General features: G+C 47.8%; 1 protein-coding gene across 1 annotated transcript; it reads right to left on the reverse strand.

Annotated features, from left to right (window-relative positions):
* Positions 1–9,615: 9,615 nt before the first annotated feature.
* On the reverse strand, positions 9,616–18,820 carry ASL (argininosuccinate lyase). Its single transcript, XM_049789523.1, has 16 exons — positions 18,798–18,820; positions 15,348–15,542; positions 14,922–15,005; positions 14,624–14,680; positions 14,405–14,502; positions 13,424–13,501; positions 13,276–13,353; positions 12,920–12,972; positions 12,617–12,679; positions 12,406–12,520; positions 12,205–12,289; positions 12,035–12,094; positions 11,713–11,796; positions 10,543–10,623; positions 9,923–10,029; positions 9,616–9,811 (listed from the first exon to the last, which is right to left on the reverse strand). The coding sequence occupies exons 1-16, from the start codon at positions 18,807–18,809 to the stop codon at positions 9,667–9,669; spliced, it is 1,395 nt and encodes a 464-aa protein (XP_049645480.1). The 5' UTR covers positions 18,810–18,820; the 3' UTR covers positions 9,616–9,666.
* Positions 18,821–23,146: the final 4,326 nt, after the last annotated feature.

Consider the following 23,146-nt stretch of genomic DNA (forward strand, 5'->3'; position numbering starts at 1 on the left):
TTGTTGAGAGTTATTTGTTTGCTTGTTTTTTTTTGCCATGAATGAATAGTGAATCTTGTCAAAGCTTCCTCAATTTGATTGACACGCCATTTGATTTTTATCCCTTCCACTACAAATGTGTATATTGTATTAATCAAAATGCATATGTGCATACTAATCAATTTGTATATAATTGATGCATTTTTACATCCCTAGAATAAATCCCACTTGATCAGGGTGTATGATTTGGGGGGGGGGTTTGGGCCACACGCGGCAGTGCTCAGGGGTTACTCCTGGCTGTCTGCTCAGAAATAGCTCCTGGCAGGCACGGGGGACCATATGGGACACCGGGGTTTGAACCAACCACCTTTGGTCCTGGATCGGCTGCTTGCAAGGCAAACGCTGCTGTGCTATCTCTTCGGGCCCATGATTTTTTTCAATATTTTGTTGGATTTGATTTTCTAAGATTTTGTTAAAGATTTTTTTTTTTTTTTTTTTGGTTTTTGGGTCTCACCCGGCAGTGCTCAGGAGTTACTCCTGGCTCCATGCTCAGAAGTCGCTCCTGGCGAGCACGGGGGACCATATGGGACGCCGGGATTCGAACCGATGACCTTTTGCATGAGAGGCAAACGCCTTACCTCCATGCTATCTCTCCGGCCCCTTGTTAAAGATTTTTTTACACTCTCCCTCTCTCCAACCTCTTCCTACTCCTTTTCACACCCCTCTTCCTATACCTCTCCTCCTCTCTCTTCTCTTCTTTCACTTTTCTCACTACTCTCCTCTCCTTTTCCCTCTCCCCTCTCCTCTCCATTAAAAAGAAAAAAAATACTTTTTACATCAATGTTTATCAGGGAGATTGTTTGAATTCTCTTTTCTGGAAGTGTCTCTGTCAGCTTTGGGTAACTGTAACATTAGCTTCAATGAGTGTTAAAAAGGATTCCTGTGTATTATATATTTTTGTTTATTTTGTTTTTGGGTCACACTCAGCAGCGCTTAGGGGTTCCTCCTGGCTCTACACTCAGAAATCGCTCCTGGCAGGCTCGAGGGACCATAAGGTGTTAAAGTTGACCAAAGCTGGCCTGGACCCGGGTTGGGGTCTGGGGTTGAAGATGGCCAAGCCCAAGGAAGCCAGATCAGGGATGCCCAAGGTTCGAGGAAAGCCCACCGTTCAATTGAGGAGACACAAACCTTGGAGGATGCAATAACATGTAAGTTTCTTCTTTTTCCAGGATCCTGGGGTGTCACCACAAGTTGGAAATTTGGTCTGCAGTGCGACCCCGAGAATCCAAATTCACAAACATTTAAGGGAATTCATATAATAATGAGCATGATAATGAGCATACAGGTCAAAGCATTTTATGGATTTATACAGTTTGAATCATCCAATAATTTTTTACAGAAAAGGCACAATTTTCTGTCTGTTCAGCCCCTTCATGACATCATTTACCCCCAACTCTTAGGCTGATGGCATGCAGAGATATAGGTTGAACCTTTCAGGTGGTCGCCTAATCTACAGGGTGGAGAACCCATTCTCTTGACAGTGTAGTGACCGGAGTGATTAGGGGAAGAGAGCCTTGTTTATTATATCAAGCAAGCCAGGGACAGAAGCGAGAATAACATTAAACTAGATTTTACCCTTATTCTATACCTATGTGTTATTCTATCTATAACTATGTGTTACTCCTTTTTAGTGACAGTATGCAATTATTCCTCCCTAATCTTCAAGGGTCATCTGTCCCTGTGGGGATCTTCTCGAGGGCCGAGGTGTTCCCCTGTTGGAATGTAAGATGATTAGTTGGTTTCCCCTCCCTTCAAGGTGTCTGGTGGAAAATAAGATGTCCTTGCATTCCGTGGAATGTCCTTTGTGATTTACAGCCTTGTCTCAGGAATCAGCTGTCTCCTTGGGCCTAGTCTCAAAAGTTACACACTGAAATCCAAAGTTAAAAGGCTAGACCCCAAAATCAAAAGTCACCTCTTTTACAGACTCAACAAAGGGATGCTGAAATTCGAACCACTGCTCTTCTGCATGCAAGGCAAATGCCTTACCTCCATGCTATCTCTCCAGTTCCGCATTCGATATTTTTGAAAAACATAATAAATAAAGGAAGGGGCCAGAGAGATAGCATGGAGGTAAGGTGTTTGTCTTTCATACAGAAGCTCATCAGTTCGAATCCCGGCATCCCATATGGTCTCCCGAGCCTGCCAGGAGCGATTTCTGACAGGAGTAACACCTTAGCGCTGCCGGGTGTGACCCAAAAACCAAAAAAAGAAAAGAAAAGAAATAAAGAAAGTTGGGGCCAGAGAGATAGCATGGAGGTAAGGCGTTAGCCTTGCATGCAAAAGGATGGTAGTTCTAATCCCAGCATTCCATATGATCCCAAGCCTGCCAGGAGCTATTTCTGAGCATAGAGCCAGGAGGAATTCCTGAGCACTGCAGGTTGACCAAAAACAAAAAACAAAAAAAAAGAAAAGAAATAAAGGAAGTAAATCTTATTTGAAGATCTGATAAAATTCAATGGTGAACCTGGGGCCAGAGCAGTGGCACAAACAGTAGAGCATTTGCCTTGCACGTGCTAACCTAGGATGGACCAAGGTTCGATCCCCCGGTGTCCCATATGGTCCCCAATCCAGGAATGATTTCTGAGCACATAGCCAGGAATAACCCCTGAACATTATCAGATGTGGTCCAACCCACCCCCCCAAAAAAAACCTTACTAGTGAACCCATCTGGATCACAACTTTTGTATTTGGGGGAGACTTTGGTTTTTTTTTTTTTTTTTTTTGCTTGTTTGTTTTGTTTTTGTTTTTGGGTCACACCCAGCGCTGCTCAGCGGTTACTCCTGGCTGTCTGCTCAGAAATAGCTCCTGGCAGGCACAGGGAACCATATGGGACTCCGGGATTCGAACCAACTACCTTTGGTCCTGGATCGGCTGCTTGCAAGGCAAACGCTGCTGTGCTATCTCTCCGGGCCCTTGGGGGAGACTTTGGGGGTTATTTTAATTACTGTATTAATTTCCTTGTGATTGTCCTGTTTAGTCTACTACTTCCTATTTGAGTTATGCCTTAATGTGATCTATCCTGGAGAGTATACCGTGTGGACTAGAGAAGAATATTTATTCGGCTTTTGGGGGATGGAGAGCCTGTGTGTGCTTAACAAGCCCAGTTCTTCTAGATCCTTGTTTGGACGTCTTATCTTTTTAGTGAGATTCCATCTGGTTGATCGGTCTAGTGGTGAAAATGAAGTGTTAGAGTCACTCACTATTGTGTTTCCACTAATGTGTTTCTTTAGATTTGTTTTGGAGCTTTATGAACTTTGCTGACACTTCATATGGTACACAAATATTGATCACATTTAGTTGACGGAATGTAACACAGTCCTAAATCACAGACAACATTATACATTTATAAATCTCAGATAACTAAATGAAGTGACTAGCTGAAGTGTAGACAACTGAACATCAGATCAGATTTTAAGTTATCGGAAATCTAAACTTGCGCCATTAACACACATGGAACTTGAGAAAAATGAGGAAACAAAGAAACTAAACTTCTGTGTCAGACAGAGACAGAGAACCAAGCAAATCCTCAAGCCCATTAAAACATTTGACCCTGGCTGTTGAGGACCTGAATTGAACAATCACTGTATTGTCAACAGAAATTAAGCAAGCACTGGTCAGTGAAATTAAGCAAACAATAGAAGGGAAGTTGGTAGAACTGATTCAGAGGATGACGGATTTCATACAAATTCAATCAAGAGAACTAAAGAACACAAGCACAAGCCACAGTAGCAGACTTGCATGTAGTAAACAGGTTGCACATATAGACAAATTTGAAGACAAAATACAAGCCAACACTGACAAGAAAATAGAAAAATAAGAGAAGCAAAAGAATAGAAGAAAAAGCAAGGTACTTAAAGGATAACAGCAAGAAGAAGAAGCTCCAAATTATAGTCAGAGAAAGAAAAAAATACAAGAGAAAACAAAGGAAAAGGGGATAAACAAGTGTTAGAAGAGATAATAACTGAGAACTTCCCCACTCTCTGGATGGAGGCTGCTAATAGATTCAAGATGCCCAAGCAAGATAGACTCAAACAGAAAAATGTCAACCACATAGTAATCAAAAAAGCAAAATCTCAAGAGAGACTTCTTGAAGCATCAAGACAGAAGAGAAACTTTAAATAGAAGGGAAATAATGTAAAATTCACAACAGCTATCTTATATGAAATAGAACAGGAAAAAAGTGGAATTATATATTCAAATTAGTCACTGAAGCAAACTTTCTTTTTTGGGGGGGGAGAGGCATACCCGGCAGCGCTCAGGGATTACTCCTGGATCTGCACTATAGCTCCTGGCAGGCTCAGGAGACCATATGTGATGCCGGGAATCAAGCCCAGGTCCATCCTGGGTTCATTCTGGGTCCATCCTGGATCAGCTGCATGCAAAGCAAATGCCCTACCACTGTGTGATCTCTCGGGACCCTGAAAAAAAACTTTCAACCTAGAATTTACTACCCTACAAAGCTCTCATTTAGATGGGAGTGAGGAATAATAATATTCTCAAACAAGAGCTGACAACACATTCTGTAACTAAACAGGCATGAAATAAGAGACTTAAAAGACTACTTATGGGCCCGGAGAGATAGCACAGTGGCGCTTGCCTTGCAAGCAGCCAATCCAGGACCAACGGTGGTTGGTTCGAATCCCAGTGTCTCATATGGTCCCCCGTGCCTGCCAGGAGTTATTTCTGAGCAGACAGCCAGGAGTAACCCCTGAGCACCGGGTGTGCCCCCCCCCAAAAAAAAGACTACTTATATAAACCAGATAGCCAATTGTAGAAGCAACAACCCCACAGTAAAGTGATCACACAGCCCTTCATGTTAATAATTTTCCTGAACATCAATCCCATCAAAAGACATAGAGTGTTGGAATGAATCAGGAAACAAAATCCATGTTGATGGTATCATGGTGAGCATAAGTGCCTCTGGGAAACAAAAGCCATCCATTTGCTTCTAACAGGAAACATATCTAAAATTACAGGTTAGATAAAGTGAAAGGATAAAAAGGATGCTGTTTATCCAAGTATAAACAACATAAAAACAGCCATATTTATATCAGGCCAAATAGCATTAAACTAAAGAAAGTAATTATAGATGGAGATGAACACTATTTATTGGTTAAGGGAACAATAGATCAAATACTAATTCCAAATAACACATATGCACCAAATGTAGGATAAGAAAACACACAACTAGGGCCAGAGAGATAGGAGAGCGGTAAGACATTTGCCTTTCATGCAGCCGATCTAGGACAGACGGTAGTTCAAATCCCAGCATCCCATGTGGTCCCCGTGCCTGCCAGGAGCGATTTCTGAGCACAGAGCCAGGAGTAACCCCTGAGCGCTGCCGGGTGTGACCCAAAAGCCAAAAACAAAAACAAAAAAGAAAAGAAAAGAAATAAACAACTAAAGAAACAGGAACTCTCATCCACTGCTAGTGGGGATGTTGTTTGGTTCAACCTTTATGGAAAACAGTATGGAGAAATCTCTCTGAATTAAGAATTGAGCTTTTGGGCCCGGAGAGATAGCACAGCGGTGTTTGCCTTGCAAGCAGCCGATCCAGGACCAAAGGTGGTTGGTTCGAATCCCGGTATCCTATATGGTCCCCCGTGCCTGCCAGGAGCTATTTCTGAGCAGACAGCCAGGAGTAAACCCTGAGCATCGTCGGGTGTGGCCCAAAAAAAATAAAAGAAAGAAAAGAAAAAGAAAATGAACTCCAGGATAGTCTTAGAAATTTAATCCTTTTGTGGCTGTAAAACTTGTCAGTGCCATCTTGAGCTTTAATAGAAGTGCAGTAATCTTTTCTGGATAAACAACAGCCAACCTTGATTATATTCCCAGCACTACATATGATCCCTCAAAAACAACCAGGATTGACCCTTGACCATTGCCAGGTGAAACCCGCAAGGCAAAAATAAACCAAAAAAAAAAAAAAAAAAAGCCATGTCTAATCTAATTAGGTATTTGGTGAGACTCTAGGTATCATGGGACAAAATTCCTCTCTATGAAGCTGTGAAACTTTCTGGATAGAACTCACGTTCTTCTAAACAACAGCCATTATCTCACTCCCTTCTGCCTTTAGTATAAACTGACTTTGTTCAGAAGACCACAGGCTAAGTGAAGCAAACTCTATCCAATGTCCAAGTAATGATTCAAGTTTAATACAAGAACCGATAAGACAATTTTATTAATGTTGGCCAGGCACATACTTTCTCAGCACCCATGGCAGCTCACTGTATCAAATATAAGGAGTAAATTTAGCTTCTGTGTTAAATAAAACAAAGTCAGGACCTGGGGGGCAGAGCCAGTAAGCCCCAGTACCTCCAAGTATATGACCCTAGTCATCCAGTAATTCAGAGGTAGCTGGAGGATGTCCTGCTGCTCAGGTCCTGTTGCATCGGGACCACCTAGACCACCCATCTGGTACTCTGGAATCTCTAGGGATACACTTGACAGTGCTTGGGAGGCCTCCAGGATGACACCTGGTGATACTCAGGGATCCACATAATATTAGGGGCTAAACTGGGGTCAGATGCATGCAAAGACCTAAATCCCTATGCTATCTGTCCAGTTGGCTTAGTATGCTTCTTTCTCATCAGTCATGAGTTCCACCCAGAAAGTTCCACAGCTTCATAGAGAGGATTTTTTTCCCATGATACCTAGAGTCTCACCAATATCTAATTAGATTAGACATGGATTATTTTTTGTTTTATTTTTGCTTTGCGGGTTTCACCTAGCAATGCTCAGGGATCAATCCTGGTTGTTTTTTTGAGATCATACGTAGTGCTGGGAATATAATCAAAGTTGACCACATGCAAGACAAGTGCTTTCTGCCCTGTATAATCTCTCTGGCTCAGATATGGGAGTTTTGAGTGATGAGTATTAGATAAAATTTGGATCTGAGTTGATCATATCTGGTTGAATAACTTTGAGGGATGAAATGAGCGATTCTGCAAGTGAGTTTGAATAAGAATCTTTTTGGAGGCAGGTAACTGGATCATTTCACAAAGACATTACCAGAGTTGTGGTAGCAATAGAGAACCTTGAATATTGCTTACTGAATTCCAGTGGTACTGCTGCTGTGATCTTAGTTAAATTGATCCCCAGATATTGTGTTATAGCAAAGGAAATACCCAGAATTTATTAATATGGCACCTAGTAAGGAACTTTAAAAATTAGAGACTGTGGAGCTAGAGAGATAGCATGGAGGTAAGGCGTTTGCCTTTCATGCAGGTCAGTGGTTCGAATCCCAGCATCTTATATGGTCCCCCGAGCCTGCCAGGAGCGATTTCTGAGCGTAGAGCCAGGAGGAACCCCTGAGAGCTGCCGGGTGTGACTCCAAAACCAAAAAAGAAAAAAAAAAGAAAATTAGAGATTGTGAAATGTAGAGTTTTGGTTCCAATGTAAGCCCATGGTCCTAATAAGTGGAGGGAGAATAATCAACCAGAGACACAACAACTGGGACGAATGAAAAATGCATTAGTACAGTGGCTGGCAAGGTGGCGCTAGAGGTAAGGTGTCTGCCTTGCAAGCGCTAGCCAAGGAAGGACCGAGGTTCGATCCCCCAGCGTCCCATATGGTCCCCCCCAAGTCAGGGGCAATTTCTGAGCACTTAGCCAGGAGTAACCCCTGAGCATCAAACAGGTGTGACCCCCCCCCCCCCAAAATGCATTAGTACTTGGACATGCTACATTTCTGATCTCAAAGGTGAAGGCCTGATGCCAAAGAATCAATGTGGCCTGGAGAAACCGGAAAAGGAGAGGAGAAGTTTCCCTTCTCAGGCCTCTGAAACAAGCTGGGGACAGCTAGTACTTGGTATTTTCCAGTAAAAACTATTTCACACTCTGACTTCAAAACTTTAAGATGGTGTGTTTTAAGCCTCTAACTTTGTAGAAAATACTGTGTTTTCGGGCGTATAAGATGACTTTTGAAACAAAAAAAAAAGTCAACCGAAAATCAGGGTCGTCTTATACGCCAAGTAACCCCGAAAAATGTTTCAAAATGCCGCTAAACAAAAATTGTCTGAATATTGCCACAAAACGAATTCTCCAACTCGATCCTGCACCAATCACTGCAAGGCTGCTCGGAACGCCTCTCTAACTCAGCCAATCCAAGCAGGCTTTTTATGCATGCGAAGTATACAATGTCTGGACCCGAATCTACACTGTCAAAAGCCTGCTCAGATTGGCCAAAGTCAGAGAGGAAGTCTATGACAGTATAACCTTTGAACCTTTGCTTGTTGTGATTGGCTCACTGTGGTATATACAGTGAGTTGCAGCACAGGAACGTTCTGTCTGATACAGTGAATATAGGCCTAAACCTATATTTTAACTGCAAAGTTAGAGGGTCGTCTTATATGCCAGCAAATACAGTAGTTATATTGGTAATAGGAAACCAATACAAGGTCACAGTGAACTTTGGTATAAACAGAGAGACTAAATACAAAAAATATAGACGAGACAGAGGGGACTGGAGAGATAAGGAAAAGGGTAAAGCCCGTGCCTTCCACTGATGGAGCTGGGTTTGATCTCTAGCACTGCATATGATCCCCCAAGCAATACTAGGAGTGATCGTAGAGCACAGAGCCAGGAAGAAAAAGATCAAGCCAGTAGGTGGCAGAATAGAGGCAGAAATAAGGAGGACTGGAGGAAAGTTCCACAAGTTCTTGGGCTCTTGAGTTAGAGGCTTCTTCTGTCTGGTCCTGTAAAACCACACAAAGGCCTGACTCACAGGTGGGAGGCTGATTTGAGTTCAGTTAAAGAGGGGCTTTTATTTTATTTTCATTTTTATTTTTTGTGTTTTTGGGGGGCCACCTGGGGGGGAGGGAGGGAGAGAGAGAGAAGGAGAGAGGGAGAGAGAGAGAGAGAGAGAGAGAGAGAGAGAGAGAGAGAGAGAGAGAGAGAGAGAGAGAGAGAGAGAGAGAGAGAGAGAGAGAGAGAGAGAGAGAGAGAGAGAAGACCTGCTTTTATCTGCTAGGAATGACTCCTGAACACAGAGCAAGGACAGGCTGAGCCTAGGCACCACCAGGTGTGGTCCAAAATACCTCCTCCCTACCAGTCACCTTCAAATGTGACTTCCAGGCTGCTCTGACTCTGGGCACTCAGTACTCTTTGCCAGCTGTGTATAGACTCGTGTGCCCCCTGAAGCAGGTGCTCTGTGGCACATTATTCCTTGAGATGAAGGCGTCTGGGACCACCTATATATGAAGCCTACCTGATGCTTGGCATCATGGTTAACTTAGCCACCAAATACCCCACTCCCCTCATGAGGGCACATTGTACTGGAAAAAGGTGCTCATTCAGCCTTTTGCCCAAGGATAGTGCCCTGGTCCAGGAAAGAGAAGGAGGGAATGATTAGCTACATGCATCATATTGCACCAGGGCTCCATGGAACCTGTCCTGCCAAGACCAAGAAGCATGTACATGTACCAGAGGCTTAGATGAGACACAACCCACTCCCTCCCTCCTCTCAGCTCTTGCCATCTTTACAAACATTTCTAATTTCTTCATGTTTCTTACTGCTAAGAGAACTCTAACTGCCCTCCCCCACTGAAGAACTAGACAGGCCAGGCAGAAAATAGGTAATGGCCTCTTCTTGGGCCCACTTTATTTGGGACTGGGCAGAGGGAGAGGTCTAGGCCTGCTGTGCCTGCAGCAGTGCTCGCACCTGGCTGATCTGCCAGTCGACACTGGAGCGCGCTGTGCCACCTAAGGCGGTGTACTGCTCCACGCTGTGCCCATAGTCCCACACATGGCTCACATCATCTGCAAACAGGGGGCTGAGAGAAAGGAAGATACAGATCAGACACTCAGGCCATCCCTGCCTCCTGCTGCCCAGGGCTCTCCCCTGGAAGGCAGTAAAGGCTGCAGAAGAAGGGGAGCATCTGTACCTGATGGTCTTTAGTTCCTGCAGTGACAGCTGGTTAAGGGCAACCTTCTTGGTCTCAGCCATGAACACAGCTTTCCCAGAGGCCTCATGGGCCTGACGGAATGGCATCTGGGTACCCACATAGAGAACAATGATTAGGTTATACCTTATACCTTATACCCAAAACAAAGATCATTCCTGGCTTCTTTGTATCTATTTGTTTACAACTTGATTTTACTCCAAAACAGAAATTGCCTTACATGTAAACCTGGGTGGGACTGCCTCAGGATAGTCTGTGATATCTGTCCTTACTCCCCCACATGGTCTCTGTACTCAATAAAAACGACCGTTCTGGCAGGCAACTAGCTCTTCACACTAGGTAGAAAATTGCCAGACTACAAGTTTTTCACCCTCAGCTTGGTTTGGATTCTTTCATGTGTTACCCTGCTTCAGATCATTTACCTGGGGTTGGAAACATGGCTTGTGGGGTGATCTTACAAACAATACTGACACCAGCCTCTTTGACTTCCATGGCAGCCTCCATGCTCAGCCCCTGCCCTCCATGACCCTCCATGACCTCCTAATCTCCACCTAGGGGGACTTCTCATTCCCTTGCCCTCCATCTGGCAAACTCACACTTACCCCTTTGCGGACAAGATAGTAGGCAAGGTCAGTAGCCAGCATGTCAGGACTCAGGGCTTTCGCCATGTTCTCCCGGTGAATCTGAAGAATGTAGCCAGATCAGCCATGAGTTGCGGGACCCTTGGATCCATAGTCCAACTCCTCAGTTAGTGTCCCCTCTTCTGCCAGACCTACTCTTCTTCACCCTATCTGCTCTAAGCTTGAACCAGGTTTTCATTATTATTGGTTGTTTGGGGTGTGTTACTGAGGTAGACACATCTTTAGAGTCAGCATTTACTATAAATCCTATAAATTTTGGGGCTCTACTCTCCCAAAATTCCACTTCAGTGAGTCTGCAAAGGGACCTAGAATTGCATTTCATTTGTTTTTTTTTTTTTTTTTGCCGGAGGTGGGGGGGAAGCCACACCCAGCTGTCCTCAGGTCTTACTATGCTCTATGCTCAGGTATCCATATGGGGTGCTGGGGATTGAAGCTAGGTTAGTTATATGCAAGGTAAGAGCCCTACCTGTTGTCCTATCATTGTTCTAGTCAAAAGTAAAAAAAAAGGGGGCTGGAGAGATAGCATGGAGGTAAGGCGTTTGCCTTTCATGCAAGAGGTCATCGGTTCGAATCCCAGCGTCCCATATGGTCCCCCGTGCCTGCCAGGAGCAATTTCTGAGCATGGAGCCAGGAGTAACCCCTGAGCACTGCCGGGAGTGACCCAAAAACCACAAAAAAAAAAAAAAAAAAAGTAAAAAAAAAGAAAAAAAAACACAAAAACTATCTGGTGTTGGACAGAACTCAAAGGAAACATGTTCTATATGCAGGAGGCCAAGTTTGGTCCCCAGCATTGCAGGGTCCTCTCCCAGAGTTAGCAGTAGGCCCTGTGCACCACTAGGTTTGCTCCTCCCAACAAATCAGAACAAAACGAGAGATAACAGGTAGAGAGGAAACAAAGCAAAATAGAGATGAGTTGGTTATTTACTGAAACTGGCACTGGTACCTAACTTTATGTACTGACATTTCCTATCATCATGATCAAAGACAGGGCTGTTGACAGGACCGCAAAGTCTAATCCATCTCCTTCTGATTGCTGCAGCTTAAGTTGCTCTGCTCAGAGACAGACAGGGCAAGCACAGATACCCTCACCCCCGCATCCTAGGAAGACCAGAAAGGAGCAGCGCATCTTGCCTGCAGTGTAGAGATGACACCCGTGGCCACCTGGAGGACGGCGCTCATGGTGTCTGACACTTCAAACACGGCTTCCTTGTCCTCCTGCAGGTGGGAGTAGGGGTGAGAGCCCAGCAGTCCCCTCACCAGGGCATCCCCACCAACTGCTCTCAGAGCATCTCATGAGGAGAGAAGGCAATTCTCAGAGCAGTCATGGCTGCAGCCACAGAATGGCAGGGGGCAATTCTGGGAAGCCATTTCTTAGACACATCAGTGCTCTAAAGATTGGTCTGAGGGCTACGTGCATGTGGGGTCCTCACCTAGCACCCTCAGCGCCTCATACCTGTAAGTCCTTGTTGTAAGTGCTCGGAAGTCCCTTGAGTGTCATCAGGAGCCCCGCACACTGAGAAAAGAGTGGGGGTCAGGGCTGGGTCTTGAGGCCCTTGAGGCCATCCAGGCAGTTCCCCTGGGCCCTTGGCTCAGCCCAAAAGCCCTGATCACAGCCCAACTTACCCGTCCAAACATGCGCCCAGCCTTGCTCCGGATCAGCTCCAGGCTATCAGGATTTTTCTTCTGGGGCATCAAGCTACTTCCAGTGCTGGAGACAGAGAAGGGGGTCCCCTGCCTTGGCCTGGTCTGCCTGGAGGTGTGCTCAGAGGACAGAGGTCATGGCTGGTGTATATGGAGGGAGATGCAACCTGACCCTGACCTTACCTGTAGGCATCTGATAGCTGCACAAAGCTAAACTCCTTGGTGCCATAGATGATGAGGTCCTCAGCAACCCTACTGAGGTGAGTTCCGCATAGAGATGCCCAGAACAGGAACTCAGCTGTGGGAGAAGAGGCGAGGCTTATCCAGCCTCATAAAGGGGAGACACCTGGGCTAGTGGCAAATGAGGCATCATGCAGAAGCCCCCAGCACTCACCCACGAAGTCTCGCTCACTGGTGGCATCCATACTGTTGAGAGTGATAGCCCCGAAGTCCAATTCTGAAAAAAGGCAACTGTGTTAGGGTGGGGGCCAAAGTGGAGGCCTGCCCAGCTGTCTGCAAGGGGTCCCCTATTCAGGAAGGAGACCAAGGGGGTGCTGGGGTCCCCCATTCTGGGGCCAGATTCCTGGTGATCTGAAGTCCATCTCCAGAGGCAAGAAATGGAGGAACCCCCCCCCAATATGAATGTGCGAGACCCAACAGGGACTGAGGGGGGCCCCTTAGAGGAGGGGAGCCTTACCTGCCCGGAGCAGATTCCGATCCACTCCTAGAGGATTGCCTGCAATGGCCCCACTGTGGAGACATGAAGCTCAGTGCCCAGAGTGCCAGCAAGCAGACCTAGTGCAGAGCATCCCAGCCTGGGCCCTGGGTGCCAGAACTCCTATCTTCATGTGGAGGATGTGGGGAAGGTGGAACTCCTTGGTTGCCCCCATCTTTGGGGTCCACATAGGGCCTGCCTCTCATGCCCAGGTAGGAAGAATACTGGCCAGGGGTACCAGTAATCCCTTCTGTCCCTTCCAGCCCTTCTTCTGTGCACCTCAGGACCCATGCCAACTCTAGCCCTGCCAAGCCTTTGAGGAACTGGGCCCTGCTTACCTCCCCAGGGGCAGCACATTAACACGCCGCCGCAACTGCAGCAGCCTCTCCAAGTCTCTGGTCAGTGCCACGGCATGGCTGTGGGAAGTGGGGGCCGGGTCAGGTGGCCTGGCCTGCCTTCCACACAGCCCCCAGGCGCTTGCCTTACCTCAGGATCCAGTGGCTCCAGCGGATGGGCTGTGCCCTCTGTAGGTGAGTGTAGCCTGGGAAGAGGACATCCCGTTCCCTGCAGGGGAGACAGGACAAGTGAGGTGCTCAGGCCATGGGGGCCTCTCCAGGATCTGGCTGTGAGGGCACAGAGCTGGAGAACTCAGGGACAAACACATGGGAAGGAAAGAGACAAGGAGGAGGGGAGCCTGATCCAAGAAATGGCCAGGGCTGGGGTGCCCTCAAGGATTGCAGCCGGACTAGGACTGAGGAGGGGGTCACAGCATTTTGGGGCCACTACAACTTGCCAGCAGATGTGGATAAGAGGGTGGGGTCGGGAAAAAAATTCCCGAAGACCCCCTAATAAAGGAAGGCATGTTAAGCAGAGGGACACAGGCAGTATGATGGGAATGATGGGTCCTTTTGGGGAGCCTTACCTAGCAGTGCTGGGGGGCTGAAGTTAGGCAGTATCAAGGATCTTGGAATTTCAATTGATAAATTCACTAAGTCCCCCACTGACAATGTGCAAGTAATGTCCAACCATCTCAGTCAAAGAATTTTATCCCCCACGAAAAAACTCCCCATCTGCAGTCACCTCCTGTGCCTCTGAGCCCTTTCCCCGGCCTCCAGCCTTTAGTTCTGTGTCTTTGCTTCCCACATGTCTGAAGAGTAGGGCTCAAGGAAGAGGGGAACCCTCTCCTGGCAGCTTATAGAAACTTCCCTTCCCGGCTGAGGCCAGCAGGGGACAGAGGTACTAGAGAGGAAGTGGAGGATTCCATCTGCCCTGCACTCACCTTCCCTTGGCTCCTGGAGAACTGCCTATGGGATGGGGGGTGTGGGGGGGCCGTGGCAGAAACATTCCCCTGCTCTGTTGCGCTCTGAGACTCCTGAGGTGCCCCGACACCCAGAGACTGCTCCCCCGCCTTTTAGCCCTGTTTATAGTCCTAGAACCCAGGTTGCCACTGATGTTCCAGGTACTTACGCCTCTGCCCGGTCCACCATGCTTTTGATGAGTTCCCGGAGGAGGCCTGAGAGCTTGGAGCAGTCCTGCCGCATCCATAGCCGGAGGTCTGTGACCACCTATGGGGAGGAGGCAGCATCGAGGGAGCAGATGGGGTTCAGGATCAATGCTAAGCCCCAACCCTGCCACCTAGGCTCCACAATTTAGGAAACAGGGGGCGAGTTGCAGGGTTGGCAGCACCTGGTCGTTCCTGCTCCGTCCCGTGTGCAGCTTCCCTGCAGTTTCCCCAATGAGCTCCTAGAGTGGGAAAAAAAGGCAAGAGGTCAGGGTCTGCTGGCTCCAGGCCCTACAGGCTAACCCAGGCAAGGCGGATTGGTTCCCAGCTCCATCAACCACCCTGTTTCTCTGAGGACCCTGGTCAGCCATTCTTGCTGGAGGCCACTCCTGCCCTCTGTCAGTGATGAAGACAAGAACTCTGGAGTTGGGCACAGGGCAGACAGAGTTCCCTTGACTCTGGGTGGGCAAGCAGGGGCTTTACCTTCAGACGCCGCTCGTTGGCAGTATGGATGTCCTCATCGTTGGGGTTGAGTTTGAAGGTGCCCTTGGCCCACTCCTCGGCCACCTGGAGTGGAGGGACAGTCATGGAATTGAGAAGACAACAGCTGCCAGGAGAGCCCTGCCCAACCACTAGCTGTCTTTGCATAGTCCTGCATCCTGAGCGCTTCTCCAGGGAAATGTGTGCACCTCACTCCCTGAGGGAGAAACCCCAGACTGGCCCCCAGAGCACTAACAGATAAAGAAAATTGGCAGCAGCTACAGGGTTCAAATGCAACTCTTTAGGGAGTCTGTGTGCTCCAATGGGATATGACAGGCTTAGGGCGATGCTGCAACCTGTGCTCAGGGATCCGGCAGGTTCAGGGCCACAGTGGGGGTGCCCAGGGGAGTGTTGGGGCCTGGGTAGTACCTTGTCTAAGCCTTGGTGAATACGGTCCAGCTCGGCCTTGGTGAGCAGCCCAGCCTTCTCCAGGCCCCGGCTGTAGGCCTTGCTGCCCTGCACATCCACCTCCCACAGGTTTCGGTCGTAGGCAATGGATGAGTTGAATCTCTCCATGATGGGGTCCACTGCACCCACAAACCGGCCGCCCCATAGCTTCCCACTCTGGTGAGGAGAACAAGGGTAATTAGTATCACCTGCTCCTCCCAAGAAGGGTGCCTTTGCAAGACCTGCAGGAGAACTTTCAAGGGGGACAGCATAAGAGGCAAAGAAAGAGGTTCAGAGAGGTTCAGGTACTTGCCCAAACTCGATCAGTGAGTCAGGCACTAAATGGGCTCCCTAATGGGGTGAGGCACTAAAGTTGGGGTTCTTTCCCAGCATGCTCCAGGGAGATGGAGGCAACCTACAAGGCCCACAGCTGATATCTAGGACCTTTGCATTCACAGTATTACATATACAGTCTAGGACCTAGGCTGTAGGATACCTAGGCCCTAGGTATCCAATCTTCACCTTTTTAAAATTTTATTTTATTTTTGGAGAAGGGGAGAGGGCTGGGTCATCCTCCGGGTGCTCTGATTTTGTGCTCAAAAGTGACCCCTAGTGGGGACAATATGTAGTGTCAGCCATCGACTAAGTGTTTTCTTTTTTTTGTTTTTGGTTTTGGTTTTTTGGGGCCACACCTAGTGACGCTCAGGGGTTACTCCTGGCTATGCGCTCAGATTGATCCTGGCTTGGGGGACAATATGGGACGCCAGGAGATCAAACTGTACTCTGTGTCACTGCTCTGGTCCCGTATCGCTCTGGCCCAATTTTTCCTTGGGAGAGGTTGGTTATTCCCCTAACACACCTATTGTCTCAAGCCTTCTAGGAGTTTACTATGTGACCCTTCCTCTCACACCCCATAGGGGAGGGGCAGAAAAATGTTTATTTGTTTTTGTGGGGGTTTTTTTTGTGTGTGTGTGGGAGGGCACATATGGTGATGCTCAGGTCTTACTCATAGCTCTGTAGTCAGGAGTCACCCTGTTGAGGCCTGGGGGACCATATGAAGCCCTGAGTCAACGTATGTAAAGCAAGCACCCTGTTGGGGCCGAAACAATAGTGGTAGAGCGTATGCCTTGCACGCAGCTGACCCAGGATTGAACGTGGTTCGATCCCTGGCATCTCATATGGTCCCTTAAGCCAGGAGCGATTTCTGAACAGAGAGCCAGGAGTAACCCCTGAGCATCACTGGGTGTGGCCCCAAAACAAAAAAGAAACAAACAAAAAAAGCACCCTGTCCACAATACTATTGACCTAGTCCCTGTTTGGGGGTTTATTCTTGTATTGGGGAGGGTTGGTTAACACTCAGGCCTTACTCCTGGCTCTGCTCAGGGTTCACTCTTGGCAGTGCTTGAAGGACAACATGAGGTACCAGGGATAGAACTAGAACTGATTTCATAGAAGGCAATATATATAATGTATATATAATATATAATATAACCTCAATACTGTCTCTCTGGCTCCTTTTCTTCTCTTTTTTAAAATACAAATAATATGGGTTATACCTGGGAGTAATCCCAGGTTTACTCTCAGGAGGTTGGGAGAATGGGAATCAAATAGTATCTCTGTTTTGAAAGAGGGAATAGGCCAAAGCCCAAGACAGGTTAGGGAAAGGTGTGGAAAAGCTAAGAAAACAGTCCAAGGACCAGAGTGCTCAGGGCTGGGAGGAGAGTCTGCAGGATGGAGGCAGACATGATATTTCACTGGTATTTAGGATATCTATCTCTTTTCCATTTCTTGCAGTGTCCTAGGCCTCTGTTACACATCTTCTGTGGGCATTTTATTATCTCTAAACCTCGGGGTTACCCTGCTATTACAAGGATAAAATAACACCTATTTGACAAGAGCTGTGCGAGCAGTCAGTCCAGGCCCTCAGTAAATCCTAATTATTTCTTGGAGAGGGTTTGGGCTTCTAGTGGTGCCTTGCTTCCACACCCTTATTTACAGCAGCTGGATGTAAACTGTTACCCAACTGCTGCCCTGCCAAGCCTCACTCTCCAGCAAGGTACCCTGTGGACTCCTGTTCCTGACCACTGGGACCAGAAAACAAGGACTAGCCAGTCATTGGAGCTCAGCCAGGGCAGGGCATCGCCTCCAGCAGGCTTCTATCCAATAGGATACCTTGGTTGTTAGTAATAACAGCTAGTTAATAAGCACCAAACCAAGTAGTGCCAAACCACAGGACAACCTGGTCACACAGTGGTCAACAGTGGCCTCATGCTCCTACTCCACTGCAGATCTAAGAGGAACCCCCACTCAGGTAGATGTCATATGAGGGGGCACAGAGGGGAAGGGGAGGCCCTGTGTGGGGGAGGGCACTGCTCCAAGTCGGGGCACAATTGGGAGTTTGATGACCCTTTTGGCATGGATATGATCTAGGAATGATTTTTAGAGCACAGACACGGGGAGAGGCTAGGCTGAGTTTGATAACGCGTGAGGCCAGTGCTAACGCTGCTCCGGTCAGTCTCAAACTGTCACCATTTCCTGAGCACCAGCATTGCTTTGATGCCACAGGCAGTCACACCCTCCTCTGAGGTGGGCACTGCTGTCTTTAGTTTCCAGGAAAAAGGTCCGGGCAAGTCATGGGGCTGCTTCAGAAATCAAGTCTATTTGACTCCAAAGTCCAGACCCTACTCCCATGCCCTCCACCTAAGCCAGACTACTAGATGAGGCAAAAAAGGAGTGACTTGCCAGCTAATGAGGACAGAAGGGACTTGAACCAAACGTCCTGTTTCCCAGGCCCAGGGCTGCTGTCATTGAAACCAAGTAAAAAGGTTCAAAGCAGAGAGCTCATAACACAGCACTTTACAGAGAGGAAGAGCTATTATTATCTCATTTACCAAAACAACCAACTGAGGCTTAAGGAAAGGGTTAGGGGCCCCTCTTCACACCGAGTTCAGGAGGAGAGTCCAGAAGTGCAAGGGCTGGAAACGAGCACTGGGCACCAGGGGCCACAGGGCTCTGACCTCCTCAATCTCCTCCCAAGCAACTCATCCCCCCCCCCCCCCATACAGTCGTGTGCACGCTGTCAGACAGAGACAAGAAGCAGGGAAAGGTGCTGACATAGGAGGGCGGCAGGGAAGGATGAAATGGGAAGGGAGCAGAGGCAGTGATCGGAACCTTTCCCACCGGGGGCCACACCCAGCTGTGTGCGTGGGTGGCTGTGCCCTGGGCTCACCCCAAAAGCAGACAGCAGGGAGGGTGGAAGCAGACAGACAGACAGACAGCACGTGTCGCGGGTGCCCGACTCCTGGAGCCGATGAAGATAATAAACAAGCGGCAGATCTGACACGCAGGGCACCCCCTGCGACCTCCGCTGGTCATCGGGGCACGGTCCCCGCTCTGCAGACCAGGGGACCCGCGCCCCCAGCCGGGTCTTACCTCCGATGCCATCTTTTGGGCGGTTCCTCGCGTGGGTCCTCCGGGTCTAGAAGACTAGAAGGACTCGGACGACCCCCGCTTCTGCTTAGGCCCTGCACCGCGGCGTCCGGGTCCGCGGCTCCGGAGATGTCCAGCAGCTCAGCCGTCGGTCCGCACGCGCCCAGCGGGGCTTTTCTGGCCCCGATGACGTTTGCAGCGCCCCGCCCCGGTCCCGCCTCCTGTCGCCACAGAACCAATCCCAGACGGGCCTGCCATGTGGGCGTTGCCCCCGCCGTCCAATCCGGGCCGTGGGCGGGGCCTCTCCGCTTTTGGCCCCGCAGCTGGATGAGGGCACTGGGGGCAGCACCCCGGGGCCCTGCCCCGGGGCCCTAGCTCGAGCTCCCACCCCCAGGCTAAGCGAAGAGTTGCGAGGACACCCGCCCCCAGGCTGGCTGGCACAACAAGTTGTGGTCAGCCATTCAACAAACACAGACCTGTGTGCTGAGTCCAGAGTTAGACAGGATGAAAAGTGGCCTGCTGGAGCTGAGCACATGTTTGGCGTATGAGAGGTCTGGGTTTGGTCCCCCTGATCACGGGGGTGGAGGGGCCGTGGGGGAAGTCACCCAAGAGCAGAGGCGGGAGTGACATCCCCCCATCACCACACCAGTACTTCACCAGGGTGAAGCCTAAAACAAGCAAAATTAATAATAATAATAATATTAATAATAATAATAATAATAATAAAGGAAAAGAAGGCCGCAAAAGGAATTATGCCTGCTTCAACAAAGCCTGACTGAGGTGTGAGGGAAGCAGAGGGCATCACAGAGAATTTCTCCCTCTTGGGAGGTTTCCTTGATGTGATTATTTCACACACACACACACACACACACACACACACACACATACACACACAGACTCAGGATGGATGCACAGCCCCTGAACTTCCTTGATGTGATTATTTCACACACACACACACACACACACACACACACACACACACACACACACACACACACACACACACTCAGGATGGATGCACAGCCCCTAGGAACTTAACCTAGGAAGGGCACCTGGTGAAGCTCAGTGAGGGAGAGATGGGATCTTCTCTGAGTGGGTCCTGAAAGATCCAGCTCATGAGAGAGAGCCAGTTTATGAGACCAGGGAAGTTGAACGTTCTGGGCACAGGAAGAGCCCGGCCAAAGGCCACTCTGTGGAAAACAGGAAACCAGCACAGCGGTTTGGATTGCGGGAGACTCAGGGGCCTCTGGGTTGGGGTGGAGAGGTAGTTTGGGGCGGGACAGTGAAGGACTTTGAGTGTGCGGGAAGCAAGCTTGGTTTTAGGTCCTGTAGGTCAGTGTTTTTTAACCTTTTTGTGCAAGGGCACACTTTTTTCATAAAAAAAAGAATCATGAGGCACAACACCATTAGAGAATGTTAAAAATTTTTTTACTCTGTGTCTATATTGACTATATATAAAGTAATTCTCTTGAATAGGAATCAAATAAACACAAAGAAATTATTTTATAACTACTTTATTATTTCTGTTTACTTACTCAGTGTGAAACCTGGGCCTGTTTGGCTGAACACAAAACTGATATTCTTTCTGGCAGGAATTGAAGAAAAACACACACGTAGCTCTTCATCAACAGTTCTTGGTCTCTCTCTGTCTTTATAGTTTTGTTTTTTGTTGTTTGTTTGTTTTGGTTTTGGGGTCACACCTGTCGGCGCTCAGGAGTTACTCCTGGCTCTACTGTCAGAAATCCCTCCTGGCAGGCTCAGGGGATCATATGGGATGCTGGGATTCGAACCACTGACCTGGGGCCCGGAGAGATAGCACAGCGGCGTTTGCCTTGCAAGCAGCCGATCCAGGACCAAAGGTGGTTGGTTCGAATCCCGGTGTCCCATATGGTCCCCTGTACCTGCCAGGAGCTATTTCTGAGCAGACAGCCAGGAGTAACCCCTGAGCACCGCCGGGTGTGGCCCAAAAATCAAAAAAAAAAAAAAGATAGAACCACTGACCTTCTGCATGCAAGGCAAATGCTTTATCTCCGTGCTATCTCTGTGGCCCCTGTCTTTATAGTTTTTATAGTCCATAATATGCGCTGCGGCTCACAAATAGACCAATTATCCGAAACAGCATGTTACAGATTGTTAAAGCTGACCAAAACTGGCCTGGACCCGGGTTGGGGTCCGGGATTGGAGATGCCCGAGCCCGGGGAGGCCAGGGATCGGGGGATGCCCAAAGTCTGAGGAAAGCTCACCGCTCAATTGAGGAGACACAAACCTTAAAGGATGCAATCACACATAAGTTTATTCCCTTTCCAGGATCATGGGGTGTCACCGCAGCCGGAAATTCTGTCTGCATTGAGACCCCAAATATCCAAATTTACATATAAGGAATTCCTATGATAATGAGCATACAGGTCAAAGCATTTCTTTTTTTTTTTTTTTTTTTTTGGTTTTTGGGCCACACCCGTTTGATGCTCAGGGGTTACTCCTGGCTATTCGCTCAGAAATCGCCCCTGGCTTGGGGGGACCATATGGGACACCGGGGGATCGAACCGTGGTCCGTCCTACGCTAGCGCTTGCAAGGTAGACACCTTACCTCTAGCGTCACCTTCCCCGCCCCAGGTCAAAGCATTTCATAGGTTTATATAGTTTAAATCATCCAATGATTTTTTACAGAAAAGGTGCAATTTTATGTCTGTTCAGTCCCTTCATGACATCATTTACCCCCAACTCCTAGACTGATGACATGCAGATATAGGTTGAACCCTTCAGGTGGTCGCCTAATCTACAGGGTGGAAAACATGTCTGCTCAGCCCCTTCATGATATCATTTTACCCCAATTCCCAGACTGATGATATGCAGAGATACATGTTAAACTCTTTAGGTGGTCCCCTAATCCACAGGGTGGGGAACCCATTCTCTTGACAGCTTAGTGACCAGAGTGATTAGGGGAAGGGAGCCTTGTTCATTATATCAAGCAAACAAGGGACAGAAGTGATAATAACATTAAACTAGATTTCACCCTATTCTATACCTATTAATTCCGTATATGTGTTATTCTTTTTTTTTTTTTTTTTTTTTAGTGACTGTATGCAATTATTCCTCCCTAATCCTCAAGTGTTATCTGTCCTCTGTAGGGATCTCCTCTGTGGGGATCAAGGTGTCTGATAGAGAACAAGATGTCCTTGCGGGCCCGGAGAGATAGCACAGCAAGGCAAGTACCCTACTCACTGTGCTATCACTCTGGCCTAGATTGTTCACGTTGGTACAGTGAGATCTGATACAAAGATCACAAACAGGGTTCGGTGAACTGGAGAGATAGAATGGAAGTAAGGCGTTTGCCTTGCATGCAGAAGGATGGTGGTTCAAATCTCAGCATCCCATATGGTCCCCCAAGTCTGCCAGGAGTGATTTCTGAGAGTAGAGCCAGGAGTAACCCCTAAGTGCTGCCGGGTGTGACCTAAAGACCACAAACAGCAGCAGAGCTGTTGACATTACATTCAGGCATGTGGGGTGGTGTTCTGAGTAAGACTTCAGGCCTTAACTGGCCTCAAGCCTGGGGATTCAACTGGCTTTTGCCACCTGGGCCCCAATGTTCACATTTTTAATGCTGTGTGTTTTTGTAACTTATCTTAATTATTTGTACCTCTGGTGTAATTTATAAACTAGTGCTTAATAGTTGCTATTGAGGCAAATATTTTTTATTTACTTAGATAGTATTAGGTAAACCAAAGAGGTGATTAAATGTTTATGCGCACTGACTGTTGAATTTATTTCTGTGCTATTTTTTGTAAATACAATTAATTTACATAACCCCTAAACTTTTCCCATGAAAATTATAAAATATTACTGAGGGGATGGTTATTGTTTGTTCTTTTTTTTTCTTTTTTGGTTTTTGGCTCATACCCGGCAACCCTCAGGGGTTACTCCTGGCTCTGCACTTAGAAATTGCTCCTGGGGGGCCGGGTGGTGGCGCTGGAGGTAAGGTGCCTACCTTGCCTGCGCTAGCCTAGGACGGACCTCGGTTCGATCCCCCGGCGTCCCATATGGTCCCCCAAGAAGCCAGGAGCAACTTCTGAGCGCATAGCCAGGAGTAACCCCTGAGCGTCACAGGGTGTGGCCCAAAAACCAAAAAAAAAAAAAAAAAAAGAAGAAAAAAAAAAAAAAGAAATTGCTCCTGGTAGGCTTGGGGACCATATGTGATGCAGAGAATAGAACCCAGGTCTGTCCTGGGTTGGCTACAAGCAAGACAAAATTAAAGCCAAGATTAAGTCCAGAATATTATTAGGGGTGGCACCTGCACCAAGAAATGAACAAAACAATTCAACAATACAAGAAAAATATAATACGCCATGATCAAG

The sequence above is a fragment of the Suncus etruscus genome, chromosome 15, assembly GCF_024139225.1.
Source record: "Suncus etruscus isolate mSunEtr1 chromosome 15, mSunEtr1.pri.cur, whole genome shotgun sequence".
Classification (NCBI taxonomy): Eukaryota; Metazoa; Chordata; class Mammalia; order Eulipotyphla; family Soricidae; genus Suncus; species Suncus etruscus.